The sequence below is a fragment of the Centropristis striata genome, chromosome 13, assembly GCF_030273125.1.
Source record: "Centropristis striata isolate RG_2023a ecotype Rhode Island chromosome 13, C.striata_1.0, whole genome shotgun sequence".
In the NCBI taxonomy this organism is placed as follows: Eukaryota; Metazoa; Chordata; class Actinopteri; order Perciformes; family Serranidae; genus Centropristis; species Centropristis striata.
In genome coordinates, this window is record NC_081529.1 from 15,740,600 (window position 1) to 15,758,079 (window position 17,480).

The 17,480-nt window shown below is 39.9% G+C and overlaps 2 protein-coding genes and 1 non-coding gene across 3 annotated transcripts in view; 1 reads left to right on the forward strand and 2 right to left on the reverse strand.

Moving 5' to 3' along the window:
- The first annotated feature begins 1,250 nt into the window (after window positions 1–1,250).
- Window positions 1,251–6,455, forward strand: dcaf7 (ddb1 and cul4 associated factor 7). Its single transcript, XM_059348206.1, has 7 exons — window positions 1,251–1,630; window positions 2,275–2,433; window positions 3,125–3,236; window positions 3,330–3,448; window positions 3,563–3,772; window positions 3,870–3,987; window positions 5,253–6,455. Exons 1-7 carry the CDS (start codon window positions 1,493–1,495, stop codon window positions 5,423–5,425), a joined length of 1,029 nt encoding a protein of 342 aa, XP_059204189.1. The 5' UTR covers window positions 1,251–1,492; the 3' UTR covers window positions 5,426–6,455.
- Window positions 6,456–8,828: 2,373 nt separating this feature from the next.
- Window positions 8,829–8,900, reverse strand: trnac-gca (transfer RNA cysteine (anticodon GCA)). The gene has a single exon. It is a non-coding gene; the product is annotated as a tRNA-Cys (tRNA).
- A 1,963-nt stretch (window positions 8,901–10,863) lies between these two features.
- Window positions 10,864–17,480, reverse strand: part of kcnh6a (potassium voltage-gated channel, subfamily H (eag-related), member 6a) — a 41,843-nt gene continuing 35,226 nt past the window's right edge. The window contains exons 12-16 of the mRNA XM_059348830.1: window positions 17,339–17,438; window positions 16,962–17,249; window positions 15,193–15,376; window positions 13,723–13,930; window positions 10,864–12,621 (exon numbers count right to left, since the gene is read on the reverse strand). Coding sequence (XP_059204813.1) covers window positions 12,340–12,621; window positions 13,723–13,930; window positions 15,193–15,376; window positions 16,962–17,249; window positions 17,339–17,438 — 1,062 coding nt within the window. The 3' untranslated portion in view covers window positions 10,864–12,339. The remainder of the gene's footprint in view (window positions 12,622–13,722; window positions 13,931–15,192; window positions 15,377–16,961; window positions 17,250–17,338; window positions 17,439–17,480) is intronic.

Here is a 17,480-nt window from a genome sequence, read left to right on the forward strand (position 1 = left end):
ACTACTCCTCTGTCACAAACACAGAGGAAATTCACTATTATAGAACTACATTAAAATAACTACATTTCAAGCAAATGGCAATTTAAAACATTATACAATGTTATAATTAATCACAATCATAATGATGTATTAATGACTAACTACTTGAATAAATACTAATTTAATAATATTCATTTAAGAAAATATCCCCATTTGTAAAAAAATAAAAAAATAAAAAAATAAATAGAGGTTAAATAGCCCAAAAAAATAGAGAGTAAATTCTAGTTTTCAAGAACAGTTGTGTAGTTTGGTCAAAATGTCTGCCCTCTTGTGGCCATGCTGAGTGACTACAAGCTATTTGTCAAGCTGGATAGAATAGCATAGTTATACTTTCAGTTAAAAAATAAAACACAAAACGTTCCTTCACAAAATTTCGAGTACAACTTATTTATTAATAAGATGTGTGGTTTGAATTAAGAGTATGGAAATATGGGTATATTTTTCCAAAGCGTACCCAGAAATTTGATATGAAGTGCATTTGGTGTTTTGTATTCACATTTTTATCCTCATTCAAATTAATGTTGTGGCATCCTGTTGCTTTCACTCATTTTTAAGAAAATGCATTTTTGTATATTTAAAAAAAAATGTTTAAAGTGAATGAAGCTATTTAATTTTTCTACTTTATTTTTATTGTATTACTGTTTTTTATTAGTAATTTAGTATTTTTCGTTTTATATTGCTCCATTTTTATTTATCACTGAAGAATTTCTTTTCTCTGCTTTTTTAATCTTGAGGTCCTGTGACAACTGAATTTCCCTGGAAGTTTATGCTATCATAACAAAGTAACAGAAATGTAAAAATGAAAAGTTTTTAGTTTTTGTTAGTAAGTTGTTGGTTTTGTTGTTGTTGTTGTTGTTTTTTAAAGGAATACATTCACAAAATTATACGAACACACAAAAATACAAATCATCTGGAAAATCTTGTCCACAATGTTCACAAAGAGCATCCTTTTTTTAAGACTTCTTTTTAATTCTGACTTTTTAAACAAGGCATTATAGAAAATCTAAAGTCAATCACAAAACAGGATGATACATTTTATAAACAATAGGCTGTATTAAATAGGTAGAAACTGAAGAAATCTGAAGAAATTTAATTAATGTGGCGTTTTGCAAAGAGAGTTGTCTTTTTTACAGACTAAAAACAAGAAGATCATACATTCTGTTAAAAATATATATTCTAATAACCTGCTTTTATTTTTAGAATCACCGGAAGCCGAGTGTGTTTCGTTGGACTTGACAACGCTTCAGGTCACAACGAGCAATGCTACTCTTTGTTAAGTAAAGTGGTGAGAAATCTTGTTCCAAGACAAGATTTATTTAATTAAATGGTAATTACCACATCCCCTGCTGACATTTGTCACTCCAAGTTTAAATAAGCGGTCATAGTTGGCTTGCGCGACTACTTATTTCGCAGTTAGCTAACGCTAGCGTGTTAGCTGCTCGGACAACAGAGGATGTCGCTTCACGGCAAAAGAAAAGAAATCTACAAATACGAGGCGCCATGGACAGTGTACGCGATGAACTGGAGCGTCCGCCCGGACAAACGTTTTCGGCTCGCACTGGGCAGCTTTGTGGAGGAATACAACAACAAGGTGCGCAATATGGCCATTCATTAGCTCAACGCTAGTGAGCTAATGCCAATGCTAGCTGTCCTGCGCAGCACCAAGATATAAAATCTCAATGTCTGATTTGTTGTGATTCCTTAATAACGCACTAGTACCAAGATCTTCTGTGTAATTATTCTACAAGCCTGTTTATTTAACTGTAATAGTAATATCCTTGAGTAATACCATATATAGCTCATGCTATTTCTAGCCCTGAAAAGTAATTTGGCTGTCTTGAAATCAGAATCAGCTTTAAGATTATCATTTTTGCCTTGCTCTCAAGTACAGAAATAGATTCAACAGGACAACAAAGCTGCACAAGTAAGGTATACAATACACATGCCTATCATGTATCAAGTGTGTGAGAAAACAAGTATAAACAGTTTGTGCATGTTTACATATTTATAAATGGCATACATTTTTGTTGACAATGACAGATGTAAAAAGTGTTTTAACAAATGTAAAATTATCATCTATAATGGAACAAGTGGATGTTTTCGGTGTTACAGGGTTATTGACAGTGTATGACCGATTTAACTGAAAGTGATGCTCTGCAGAAAGGCTGGTTGTTCTGGAGTGCAGTGTTCTGTAGGAATAACAGGTGATGTGTGTGTGTTTGTGATCCACCTCAGGTTCAGCTGGTGGGTTTGGAAGAGGAGAGCTCGGAGTTCGTCTGCAGGAACACGTTTGACCACCCTTACCCCACCACCAAGATCATGTGGATCCCGGACACCAAGGGGGTGTACCCGGACCTGCTTGCCACCAGTGGGGACTACCTACGCATCTGGAGGGTAGGAAATGTGATATTTACAGCACAAGTCTGATAGTATATCTACAGTTTTGCTTGTGCAGGCAAAGCCTGATGGATTACCACTATACTGTAATAGAGAAGATAGAACATTATTGATCTGAGGGAAATTGTTGTGCAGCAGTTGCAGTGCAAATATCAAGAAATGGATATCCTTTATCTACAAATCCAAAATGGACATGAAACAGAGATCTATGCCGCTGGCAACAAATGCTCTGTTTACCCTGGTTAAAAGTTGTTGTTTTTTAAACTATATATTTGTGTCATGTTTTCTCTGTGGCCTGCTGGCTGACTGCCACAAGCAGGGCAGGAAGTCAGAACATATAGAGAGACAGAGAGGTTTTGCTTTTTTCATGAAATTTGTTAAGAGTAACAGCTTCAAACAAACTCTTGAACAAAGTTAACCTTGCAAAAATTCATAATTTGCCATGTTTCGCACCACAAATACATTTATTTGTAGAAGTTAGACTGTGTGGGAAATATGTTTGCAGCTATTGATCTACTTGCTTCTTTGCTACGCAGCTGTCTCATGAAATAGGTGTGTAATATTCTTCTGTGTCAGTGCTGTGGGGGTAACAGCTGTCTGCTTCAGCTCAGCCAGCTGTGAAACTTGAACATCGTACTTGTTTGAAGAAGTGTCCTCACTGCCAAATGTTTTTGCATTTATCCTGCAGGTCAGCGACACAGAAACACGTCTTGAATGTTTGCTGAACAACAACAAGAACTCAGACTTCTGTGCGCCCCTTACCTCCTTCGACTGGAACGAAGTGGATCCCAATCTGCTCGGTAACAAATCCACTTTGTGACGAAATGGTGAGGAGGCTTTGTTATGTTGCTCTTTAAGTTTGTGTAGTTTTAACATGTTGTTTCATTCTGCAGGTACGTCCAGCATCGACACCACCTGCACTATCTGGGGGCTGGAGACCGGTCAGGTGTTGGGACGAGTTAACCTGGTCTCTGGACACGTGAAGACTCAGCTGATCGCTCATGACAAAGAGGTCTGTGTGTGTCTTTACTGTAAAATTAAGATTTGTGTCGTGATCAGTTACACACTATTATTTTTTGTTTACAGCCCAGAATATTAAGCTTAATGTCTTTCTGTGTCTATGCAGGTGTATGACATCGCGTTCAGCCGTGCAGGAGGCGGTAGAGACATGTTTGCCTCAGTGGGAGCCGACGGATCTGTCCGCATGTTTGACCTCCGGCACCTGGAGCACAGCACCATCATCTATGAAGACCCCCAGCACCACCCGCTGCTCCGACTCTGCTGGAACAAGCAGGACCCCAACTACCTGGCCACAATGGCCATGGACGGCATGGAGGTCAGCTAGCTATTCTGCAGCCATATTTCCGTCCACTTTTCCTGATTTAGAATTAAAATCGGTTGTTAGTCTCTACATTAACGTTTCTGTGTGATAGGTGGTCATCCTTGATGTTCGTGTGCCGTGCACTCCGGTGGCTCGGCTGAACAACCATCGCGCTTGTGTCAACGGCATCGCCTGGGCGCCTCACTCCTCGTGTCACATCTGCACTGCAGGTAAACGCACTTACAGATTGTGTTATGAAGTGAAGAAAAAAGATGCCTTGTGGTCTTGAAAATGAACAAAACATTAAAGAAGTTTGGTTATTGCACTTGCATTCTATCTATCCAAAAAAACATGATAAGTGTTGACTTGTGGGAAAGCATCATTGAATGCCAATTTTTCAAAGTGAGTTTGATGTTATTATGTGTCCTGCAGGATACTTTGTATCACCTACTGCCTCAAAATTCAGTTCACAGTATGATCTAAGACTAGATACTTGATCAGTGACCAAAATGTCACCACATTTCTTTTACAATTGAAAACTTTTAGGTGGTGATGTACTGCTGAGGATGGGGGCAGCAGCAAAATGTATTTTCACTGCTTTACGTTGCTACCTGACAGCCCTGTTTAATTTAACGTTGGGGGGAACTGATGCTCTCTCCAAAGCCACCAGACTCCTGGTTGACAAAAACAGTAATTTTACCTCACAGAACATGGTCTTTCGCTGCCTTGATCGGTTAATTTGTGACCAGAAACTATTGTGTTTTGTGAGGTAAAATTTGTGTTTTGTCAAAGGAGTCTGGTGGCTTTAAAGAGAGTGTAGATAATGGAGATTTCTGATTTCTGACGGTAAGGTAAAGCAGTTGAACTGAGCCAAACTAGAGGCTTGTCGACCGCCAGCTATTGTAGGTAAAACACTGACTAAAGTCATGTTTCCATCCACTAATTTCATTGCGCATTTTGAAGATTTGCATGAGAAAAGCTTGATGGAAAGACCAGAATTAAATAAAACTTTCGAAAAACATTTTTATGCTCCCTTAAGGTGGCTTTTGGAAAATAGTTAATGTGCTGAATGGAAGATGGAAGCACTTTTCCTGAACAAGTTCTCATGTAGCAAACATTTAACTCACATGACTGATCAACTGTTTACACTCTGACATGAAAGAACAATTATAAATTGCCCAGTTGATATTAATTCCTCAAGATTTCTCTCCATATTCTCTCGTGGGTGGCCACAGTTGTTCGATTAGCAACCTCTTTTTTAGTTGTTGAGTTGTTTAGTTTTTTTTTACTCTCTTGCTCAATCTCTTCTTCTTCTCCTGTTTACTGGTTTAGCTTTACTGGCGGTTTGTTTTTAATCTGTGTTAACTGTCTGTATTCTGTATTTTGTATTTCAATTCTTATTGTTGTGCAGCACTTTGGTCAATGCTGTTGTTTTTAAATGCGCTTTATAAATAAATTTGTATTGTATTTTAATGCCGTGTCTTGTTTCCCCCAGCCGACGACCACCAGGCTCTGATCTGGGACATCCAGCAGATGCCACGAGCCATCGAGGACCCCATCCTGGCCTACACGGCCGAAGGGGAGATCAACAACGTGCAGTGGGCGTCCACGCAGCCGGACTGGATCGCCATCTGCTACAACAACTGCCTGGAGATCCTGCGTGTCTAAAGCCACAGATGCTGAGATGAAGAAGAGAAGCTCCTTCTTGTTTCAGATTTTTTGGACTTAATTTCAAGACAAGGACAAGGTCACGACTGAACTTTCTCAATTTGGAGTACCACACACACACACACACACGCACACACACACACACAAATGCACACACCTGCTCCACAATAACCTGGTTTACATTTTCCCCCTTTACTCCACGGTTCTATTCTATTCAACGTGTTTAAGCTCTTATTTATTTTTGCTCACGAGGTAGTGAACTCTGTCTATGAAAATCAGATTTTTATACTTCTTGGTGTGATTTCGGCCAGCTGTGAGATTATCCTGAAGGGTTTCAATGTTGTGTGTTTCATCTGTTTGAGTTGTAAAGGTTGATACAAACTACTGTAGCTGGCAGAAGATGACCTCTCTGATCTGTAGGAATATTTCGTAGCCTTCTCGTGGACTCATACCATATTATTGGTGACTCAAAGATATAAAAATATACTATGCTTTTCTTAACCCGTGTCCGGTTTTCTCTCTCAAAGATGATCGAGGCTCAAAACTTGTGACCTGTGCAACTTTTATAACTTGTAAAATAAGCTGAGAGGGATTCGTATCGTCACTGCATTGGTGTTTGTCATCATATGGTGTGTTTTAGTTTGGCTGGTGACGCTGTGAGGCAGCCGTGTACAGCAACACTCAGAACCTACCAGAGCTACGTCAGCCTTTTTAACTCCCTACTTATTCTCTTCTTTATTTGTAGACAATTGTGCTTTGAAAGCTGTGTTTTCCTTTCCGTGGTTAGAGTGAGTTGTGAAACGGCTTTCTGCTTCTCTTTTTTTTTGTTTGTTTGTTTGTTTGTTTTCAATAATAATTAAAGGGTCATGTCCTTGTAGCATGCCATTACAAGGCAAAAGTGTACATACATATAAATATATCAACTCAACATGTTGGTAAGACAAGTGTTCATGTTGTAGCTTTTTCATAAAGTTTATTATTGAATTTGCTCTAATAAATTGTATTCCTCCATGTCCTAGGAATGAACTTGTCAACGCATTGCTTCATTTTGTTCAGTTGGTTCACAGAGCGAGAAAGTCCTCGTCTCCTCAGGTGTTAGATTGTCTGTTTGTCAGCAGGATACGGAAAAACTACCAGCTGGGTTTTCATGAAATGTGATGGAAGAGTTCATAAGGGTCAAGGAGGACCTATAACTTTTTGGAACAAAATCTGCATTACAGGGCAGATGCACAGGGTGCTTTTCATTACGCTAACTGATGCTTTCTGACATCCTCGCTCCTCTGCCAGTCCCTTAAATGCACCTTGAGGAGACCAAGAGGCTTCTGGAGCAGCTCAGAGCCATGAAACCAGTTCATCCTACATGCAAGTCTTTTAGAAAGGATGGACCTCCACATTATGTAACAGTAAATTGTTTTTGACAATAGAGGCCACATGCAAACAGCAAAGGCAGACAAAACATCAGGGCCAGGGGGAATCTTCACAATAAAAGCATTAAATGCACAAACATATATTTTTACTTCTTTTTTAGTACAAAATTATTTTAGTGTACTTGAATAATTAAATTGACTGCCACCTCCTTGGGCAAACCCCCTGATGCCCCTGCTGCTCCTCCAGGGAGAGAGTATGCGAGGAGACTCCAGGATCGGCTAGAGAACCAGCTAGGGAAAGATGGCATGAGGCAAAAACGGAACTATGACATAAGGCCGAAGGGGAGACACTTCCAAGCCAGAGAGATGGTTTGTGTGTACAGCCCAGGTAGGAAGAAGGGACGGTGCCCCAAGTACGGTCATTGGGTGGGGCCTTGTCAGGTGGTGGAGCGGCTGGGTGAAGTAGTGTACTGAGTCCAGCTGCTGGGAAAAAGAAAGAAGGTCGCACTCCACAGGGACAGATTGGCCCCGTACAGAGGAGACTCCCTCCCTTCCCAAACGCCTGTGCGGAGGGGCGACGGCACCACCACTGCACGCAGCCCCACCCGCGAGCCCTATCACAGCCCCATTCCCCTGCACATACTTCCCCAGAGAAAGTGACTGACCTCCCTTTTGGCACTCCTCCTTTCCCCTTCCCACCACACACGCCTTCCACTGCACAGGGCCCCACCCCCCAGGCAGACGAGCCTGCATTCCCCGCTTGTTCACTGCCACAGAGAATTTGTTGAGGGGGAGCTGTGTAATGAACTAAGTTAATGTGTTCCAGTTATTATGAGTTCACCAGCTGTTTACAGGTGTTTGTATTATGCATGTATGTTACCAGCAGATGTCAATGTGCTTTAAGTGAGACTTACTGGGAGGGTTTTCTGGGGGAACTGGGGGATTGTGGGTTGTTGTGATTGTTGTGCGGTTGATATACTGCATGCTCACGGCCAACAGTGACCGGAGTTAAGTTGTGATTTCTTAAAATAAATGCACAGAAGCTGCGTACCAGTCATCAGTTAATCAGGCAATACGATTTTGATACATATATTGCATTTGCTTAAACTGATTAAGATTCTATAATCTGGGCCTCCAAATTATATCTGTAAGACATAACAAGGCAGGAGGTTTTGTTGAATGTTCTGGAGAACAGGCCAGGTCGGAACTTGATGTGCCGGGCATCAGAAGATTGTTGCCCGGTGACATGACGTGTCCCTGTATTGATTAAAACTGACGAATCAACGGATCAAGAAGGCGGAACTTCCTCGAAGAAATCTACCTTCATGTCTGAGTAAATGGGTTCGAGGGAGAGAGACGAGGTTCAGACTTCGTGACCTGAAACCCGTCTGTGTGTATCAGGGAGGTGAGTTTTGAACCCGGAGATCTCTGTATTGCACATTTCTTGACGTATTGTAATAAACTTATGTTAAACTGAGAACTTGGACGCCTCCTGCTCATCCTTTCCCCATCAAACGATCTGCGCAGAGAAAATAGGTGAGGATTTTCGGTTGGTGTCAGATTATTCAATTTTCAAGGTTTCCTCAAGCTTTTTTTCTAACAATGTGTGTGTATGTGTGTGTGTGTGTGTGTGTGTGTGTATGTATGTGTGTGTGTATTTATATATTACTATTTTATCTTGTGTGTTCTTGATGTCTTTTTATGATGTGTGGTCTTGGTCTAGTTTTTTTTTTCTTTTTCATTTTGAGGCACTGACTGATGTCGCCTCATACTGACACTATGGATCTGGGTTTTTTTTTTATTCGGCAACTTCGGTTCCACCGTGGGGGAATGAGGAGACACTTTTGAAAAAGACCCACAATTTAATTTTCACATTTGTTCTATTGGGAGAGCGTTGGGACAACAGTTTACCCAACTCAGGGAAAAGGGAGCCTCAGAGGAGCAAGTGAATGCACCATCAGTTCTGGAGGAAGTCTACTCGCTCCTCGGAATAATCAAAATGCGGCACATGCCTTGGTTAATTCATTTGTAAAAAGAGGGGGCACCCGGATTTGAACCGGGGACCTCTTGATCTGCAGTCAAATGCTCTACCACTGAGCTATACCCCCCTACACTGTTTCTACACAGGTGTGAAAAATCTGTCCTTCCCTCTCCTCTTTTTCCGTGTGTCGGATCCACTCATTTTTTAACTCGTCTCCGTGAGTCTACCCCTCTTTAGTTCCATCCGTGACCGCAGTCGGGATGGCCGAGCGGTCTAAGGCGCTGCTTTCAAGCTCCCAAAGAGGGGGAAGAGGAAAAAAGAGGGAGTAAACTGACCTCTTCCACACGTATAAGGCATTTCTAGCCCCCTGAATGCAAGTTGGAAACTGCGTTCGTGTGCTTTTGACACACCGCGGCCGGGATTCGAAATCACGAACTGTGGGGTTGAGTCGCTCCGTGACGCACATTACCTTATTAGGACATTTCCGAGATTGGGGTGTTCCCCAGTTTGGGCGCTGACAGGGCCTCCACGTCCTTCCTTAGGTTGTGAATAATTAGGCAATAAATAGCCTAATAAATGCTTCCTTACTTATGTGAAGATCATTTAGCATTTTTTTTTATAAATGCAGATTGTTTTCGTGAGAAAACATAATTTCAGCATCATTTCTAACATAATTTCTGTATGTCTAATTATTCTTTTTCTTCTCCCACCATCCTGAAGGACAAGAATGCCCACTGACAAAGGCTCATCACTTGGATGGCAGATCTTTCCATTGCTGACTGTCATTCTGAAATTCCGTTTTCATAGAGACAAAGGAAAATGCTGTTTTCTTCTTTAACCATTCTTTGATAGACTCACTTGTGTTTGTTTGTTTTTGCCTCAGTGAGTCTCATTCACAATTTATTTTTTCTAATTCAGGTTTTTTTTAGTCCGGTGCTCCATCCTCTTTTGTCTTTCATTCGGGCTTTCTTGAGTTAATTCTCTCAACTTTTCTTTTTAATTTCTTTGCATGCACATGACACCATGCCCTTTTATGTGGATTTGCTGTGTATTTTAATATGCTAACATGGTTAAACTGACACACCCTTTTAACTTACAAAGGGAATGGGATTCATCATTATAAGAACACACAATTCTGCAGTTTAAGAACACCTCAATATAACTTTTTTGACTTTCTTAAGAACAAATTTAAGATAAAAACTGTGGAAAAACTGTGTGAGGCCCAACGTTTGGATGCATGACCCACCTTTTGTTGAGCTTCAGTTTACGAAGATACCCAGACACTGTCCTGCAGAATTTTCTGGTACAGTCCTGAATTAATAGTTTTGTCAAAGGCTACAAGCCTGTGGATCCTGAGACATTGCACTGGGGTTCTTTGTGATCTCCTGGAGTTTTACACACCTTGTTCTTGGAGTCATTTGTGGACTGTAAAGCAATAACATTTTGTCTAAGCTGCAGTGAAATATCCTTTGAGCGAGGCATGGGACACTGCCACAAACCAGCAAGTTTATATTTTCTAAACAAGGCAGGGCCCAAAAAACTCACACTTGACTGTCATTGTATTGATGGAAACACATGCATCCAATTACCCAATTTCTTCCAATTTACCTGAACTGGAGGTTCACAATTTTCCCCCCTAACAAAGACATTTAATGTTGGATCATTTCGCTAAATAAATAAATGAAAAATGTATAAATTATTTGGAATATTTATTTATGTGGGCCCTCTTTATCTAGTTTAAAGATCTGGTACAGAAAATTCTTCAGGGTTCACAAACTTTCTCACATCACTTAATATCTACTGTTGCTGTTGTTGATTTAATTTGAAACAATGTATTATATTTTAAGTGCCCAGTACTGGGGTGCCAAATGTAAAAAAGTATAATATAATATAATATAATATAATAAATATAATAATTATGTATGTATATATATATATATAAAGAGAGAGAGAATATTATAGTTAATTTTCTCAGACAGAAATTTCATATAAAACACATTAGATGTAATAATTAAAACATTTTTTTTTACATATAAATATATTGTTACAATTACATATAAGTTGTTTGTCTTTTTTTTTATTTTACATGAATTTCTGTTTCAGATGTGAGCAAAATGTGCTAAGTGTGAGACAATATATGGGACAAATATTCAAAGTACATTTGCTGAATTTTTACGTCCAGTGCCTGAAATAACAGATTTTCTAAAAAATCTCAATCTACAAAGTATTCAGCAACTGTTACATAAATATATTGTGGTAAGAAGTACAATATTTCGAAATATAAGTGTAGTAAGGAAAAGTATAAAGCAGCATAATGTTTAAACAGCTCAGTACAGTACTTGAGTGAATCCTCATTAAATACCTTCAGTCTGATCTAATAAATAAAGTGGCGATGCAGCGTGTATGCCAGTGCTTTGTTCTGCAAAATAAAAAGCATTTCAGACTCCCACTGTAACGCTGGGGTGTGTCTTTAATCTAAAAAAAGATAAATAACAGGAGTATGTGCTTTCAAGAATCATTATACAGAATTATAAATGCTTAAAAAGTCCTTACATTCACCTTGTGACTGGAACTGTGAAGTCATCTGAATAAAAGATGCCCTGAAGCCACGTCTCTGTGTTTCTCAGTCAAACGGGAAAAAAACCCTTTTGCAGTTTTTTCCTTTACCTGTTTGAGTATCAGGGTCGAGAGAACAAGTCCTCTAATGTTGGCACTTTCAGATTAACACATCAGGTACGTTATGATACCATGTGGTCATAAAAAACAGAACAGAACAGAGCAGATATACAGACACAGAGAGAGGGGTATTCATGATCCAAACTGTGAGAGCTATGTCGTGTAAATGTACAAAAAAAACGATGTATATTTTTCATTGTAATACCTTCTCATGATCAAACAACACGCTGTCGATCCATGAACATTCAATATGAGATGAAAATGACACTTTCCCTTGAACCTATCATCCTTCACAGTGTGCCAGACAGCTACAGTTTTCCTTTTGATATTTTTTACCAACATATACCAAAATAACAAAAGTTGTGAGTCTCTACAGTAACTTAAAACACTCATAGTTTATTACATTTACTAGACGCATCGCTCTGTGTGACCGACGCATCTCTAACATTAGGAAAATAAATTCCAAATAAATGATTACATTTTTCTACGCTCAAGTCTAAATGTGCAACTCTTATACAAACAGATAATTCTTCACATGTGAGACATATTATTAGTAGTCCTCGACACCTTTCTCTTGGATCCAGTTTGTGTAGCTTTCAGATCCAGCAACTGCATTACTTGTATATGTTTTTATGAGTTTATTGTCAACTGTTTCATAATCTCTTCATTGCACAGGACCCCGGGTGTGACGGGACCAGAAGCAGCCTGTGGGGGGCGCAGTGGAGTCCGGATGTAAGAAAAAAGGAGGCATTCTGAACCCTCAGTGACGTGGCAGGCAAGGCGTCCCACGCTCAACAGCAGCGTCTGAGCAGGACAGAGGAGGTCTGAAGGGAGGAGAGAGGACAGAGAGGGGGACAAACAGCTGTCCCGTTTAGAGCACCAGGTTTTTTCTAGCTCCCTGGCAGGACCGGGTCAGAAACGTGCCTCTGGATCTCTTGCATCTCTGTGGAGGTCTCCAGGTGCTCAGGGAGCGAGGGGAAGCGCTGGCTGACACAAAGCAGTCCAGGAGGCTCGAGGGCCCCTGACGGTTGAGGAGGGGTGATGTCCACAGAGGGCAGGAGAGTTGGCTCGGCCTCCGGCGACATGGACATGGTGTCATCAGAGGCCACAGTGAGATGGATACCGCTGGACAGAGAGTCCTTGGATTTGTGGTTGAAGTCAGAGTCTGGACTCTGAGAGAAGAGAGAACAATACATGAACAAGTAGCGAGACATAAAGGCAAGGCAAGTTTTTTTATACAGCACATTTCAACAACCAGGTGATTCAAAGTGCTTCACACAAGACGTCATAAACATCACAACAAACACATTAAAAGAGGACATTTAAAGATAATTAAAGCCTTAAAATAAAGAGAGAGAGAGAGAGAGAGAGAGAGAGAGAGAGAGAGAGAGAGATACAAACAGCTGAAACAGAATATAAATATAATAAAAGCTATATAAAAAAAGGAAGAGTAAAAGTTACAGTGCTGAGTTATTTTATATTTGGATACTTATAATGCTTTGCAGCGTAAATGTAACTTTCCACTTTGCTGTTGATTTTTTAATCTTCTCACAGATTTTCGAGGGCACTGTTTGGGTTTCCAGCTGTCATGTTTAGGCTTGGTAACTCATAGCTACACGCCTGTAAGGACAACACTCAAACACTCACACATTGTGTATAACCAACATTGTGAACAGCTGTTGTTATTAATAACTGGCCAATAGAATCGGTGTCAAAACGTCTATTTTTTGTACGGGGGCAGACCTAGCCCAAGAAGAATTAAATGTAAACTTTTATAGTGTTCGTTGCTCACTCTAACTGAATTCCTGCAAGAATTACATTATTCTGAGACCAGATCTGCATAATTTTACTTGTGACCAAAAATAAGGGTCGGTATTGAGACCTTACTTTATCTCAAGTGTTTGTTTGCTCTTGGGCAGTTATATAGTTAAAAACATATTAAGATTGTTTAGTGAAAGGCAGATGTAAACAGGTGAGTCTTCAATCTTGATTTAAAAAGAGTTCCAGCAGACCTGCAGTTTTCTGGGAAAATGTATGTTTCCACTTTAAAGACATGATAAAAACATGTTAATTAGTGAGCTTTAGAGGTACTGGTATGTGGATTGTGTTATCTTTGGAAACAAAATGTGTTTAATATGCAAATTAAAGAATAAACAGCTTTGCAAAATTCTAAAATGACTTGATATTTCTGTAATTAGCTAGTAATTAGTCTGATTAGGATAAAAAACAAACCACCAGAGAGAAGCAAAGTGCACGTAAAGTGAACACAACACCTGTATGAGTGAGGCAGTGTTGTCAATCTGTACAGGCTGGATTGGAGGGATGGTGTGGATTGTGGGTGCTCCAGTGCTGTACAGGGTGGTGGGGTGAGGCGGGTGAGGGCTGGGGGACACAGCGCTGTAGGCTGGAGGTACCGGGGCCATCTGCCTCTGGAGGAGCTGCAGGATCACGTTGATGTCTGCTGTCATTCGGGTCTCCAGTCTTATTGACAGGATAAAGAGAGACATCAGGAGTTTATATTCATAACTTAAATGCACGATATGCAATGTTCTGCTGTTAGGGGACTCTCAATCAAAACAATAACAAAAGATGGATCTTGGTTTTCCTCTAGTGTTCGGGAGGTTTTTATTTTGGGCCGAATTATCTGCAGAGTTCTCCTCCTTTCGGAAACAAACAGACACCTTGATTAAAACCTGTAAAGACATTGAATAGAGGTGTTTCACATTAGAAAACAGTGTTTTTTCAATGCTGTTTGGCAGACACAGGTTGGGCTGCGAGTTAATATCCAGTCCCCCGATGACTCCTTCAGCTGGTATAAATGAGTTAAAAACGACCAAGTTCTAAAAAGTTTATCATAAAAAAGCAGTGGTGGAATGTAACTAAGTATATTTACTCATGTACTCATTTTGAGGTATATTTCCATATATGTAACTTCATAGTTATAAAAAACTTATAAAAAGTTATGACAGCTACTTTTGTATGCACAAAGTAGATATGATGCAGTGACAGGCGACCAAATGAAATGACAGATTTCTTTGGGTTTGAAAGTTGTTCGGGACGATTAGGATAATGTAGATACACAACTCAACAAAATATGTAACATAGATCTAGTCGTTTTTAGAAGTTTTTAAAGCAGAAAAGTTAGATATACCTTTAAAAATCTATACATGTTGTTTTGATGGTGAGTGGAGCATGTGATAATCTTTTTATAGTCCTCTCTCATCTGCTTTTTCTAAAATGTCCACTAGGTTTCTCTCTCGCTCTCTGTGAAGCATCTCTCTCATTCATACACACACACGAGGACAGGCAGGTAAAGAGGCACATACGTGGCTAACTTTACAGGGAGTGTTTCTAAATGTTTCAGTCTCACCTATGACCCCTTTTCATTTGTCTCTATTGTCTTACCTTTCTCCTCCTCCTCCTCCTACTCCTCTCTCTCCACCTTTTCTCTCATGCATATGCACATTAACACCATTCACACAACCAGCTGGGAACTGATATGCAAACACAGCAGGAGAGGAAGGGAGGAGCTCTCAGAAGTATACAAGTGACGTGTCAGTAAACATTGGCTGCTGCATGATGAAAATCAACAGTAACAGCTGACTCTCCATCTGGGGGTATAGCTCAGTGGTAGACTCAGTGGTGACTGCAGATCAAGAGGTCCCCCGGTTCAAATCCGGGTGCCCCCTCTTTATTTCCCAGAAATGAATACACACAATACACACGCATAAAACCCAGCTCACCGGTTTAACTGGGACTGCAGCAGTTCCAGCCTGGACTCCAACTCACTGGGCCGGTCCTCAGCACAGGGCGGAGGGTGGAAACTGGCCCTGACCGAGGACGCTCGTCTCTGGCTCTCTGAGAACTGGCTTGCTCTGCGATCCGGCCAGTAGCCATACAGGCCTGACATGCTGATGGGGGCTGCTGCTGTGCAGAAGAAGAACAATCCTCCTTTTATTTTGTGAAGCACTTTATTTTATGTTGTTAGGTGGGCTAGACAGACTGTTGACACAGAACAGTCAGTGTGCACTCTAGTTCAGGATTTTTCATTTGATTGAGATATAATTTTGATTTAGTTTTCCTACTTTAAGTGCAGGTATCATTTCAGCAATTTGTATTTTTTACTTTCAGTTTACCAGTTTTTTTTTTTGTTTTTTTTCTCTTTTAATTTTTTTCTTTTGGTTTCAGTTCTATTTCTTCCAGTATTGGTAGGGTTTCATTCTCAAACACATACTGACAAGTTTGTATCTGTGTAATAAGTTTAAGTTAAAATTAGAGCCGGGACTTTAACGCGTTAATTAAGATTAATTAATTACACAAAAATGAACGTGTTAAAAAACTGACACATTTTAATCACACTTATTTTTGCACATGAGTTCAGACAACAACAAACCACAGTGAACATGAATGAAGAAGCTGATGAGACCACTTTGGTTGGCCCCGTGGATGATGGGACATTTTGTTACAAAAAACCAACGGATGGAAGCGTCGATAAGAGCATGGTTGTGTGCAAGCTATGCAACAAGGAATTCACATATCACTGCAGCACATCCAGCCTCAAGTATCACCTCAATGCAAAACATATAGCAGCTAGCACCTAGTGTGGTAGCTAGTGTGGATTGTGTTTTACTTAAGTATTATAGTTTACAGAAGTTCTACCTACCTATAGGTTACCTGAATTTCTGAAATGTACTATAGTTCTAAATATGCTATTGCTACACTTAATGGCAAAAATTGCACTGGTCTGTTGGACTTGAACAAAAATAAACAATATTTTTGTTGCTTAAGCTTATGTATTCAGTCATTATTCAATGGTATACTAAAAATCCATGTGAAAAAAATAACTTCTCACTGTTCTCAGGTCAAATAATTATATGCGATTAATTTAGATTAATTAATTACAAAGCCTCTAATTAATACGATTTTTTTTAAATCGAGTCCCGGTCCTAGTTAAAATCCTATCTAAATGTAATTATTAATATATATTATATTATATTATATTATATTATATTATATTATATTATATTATATTACTTTGCTTGTAGTCACAGCCAAAGTATGTTCTTTGTTACACTTTTCTTAAACATTTCTATTTTTATTTAATTTTCAGATTTCATTGGATGAATATACATATATTAGATTTATACATGCTTTTTATTTGTTGTTTTTATTTTAATTTTATTTTTTATATTAATCATTTGTTGACCAAAATGGGACCATTTCTATACTGTATTTAAATTCAATAAAATACTAAGTACAAAATAGGGTTTTTCTAACTTTACTCCTGTCATGAAATGGAATTAACATGTCATGACTTTTTCAAATACAGCAACCCAGCTTTTCAATAAAAAATTGATAGTATTTGTTTCATTTAATTAAAGACATGATTTAACATCTGGAGATGGATGGTGGCACCTGATGAAGGATGAAAATTAGTTTGGTACAATTTTAAAAATGTTTTGAGGCTTGGAGACTACACAGACATGACTGATGACGGGATGGTAGTCTTTACCTGAGTATGGTGGTCCTCCGAGGTCTACAGGCGGCCCCATCCCAGCTGAAGGTCCACTGTGAGGCAGCAGGTTGACCACTGCCGGGGGGTAGTCTCTGGTGTCCCCCCCTGTGGGGTACAGCTCCCCCTTGCTGTGTCTAAGGGGCTTCATCTCCTCATCACTAGACTGTGAACAGATGCTGCCACTGCTGCAAAGGTCCTCCCAGTGGGACCCTGCCATCGTGCCCTGGTGGTGGTTCGCCATCGGACAGGACTGATCGGGGTATGAGTCTTCACGGTCCATACCGTCTATGGCACAGGACAGTGAGGATAAGACGACAATATGGAGATTAGACAGAACAGAAACATGAAGGTGTGAAGCCCCGTCCCTCACTCACCTGGTCGGTTCCGGCGTCGCAGGGAGTCTCTGCGATGCCTTGTCCGGCGGTAGCCACATTCAGAGTCCCTGCCCGGTGTTGGCTGGTGTATTCTATCTGCCTGATACATATCAGCTTCAGTAATTCAAAAACACACACCGGA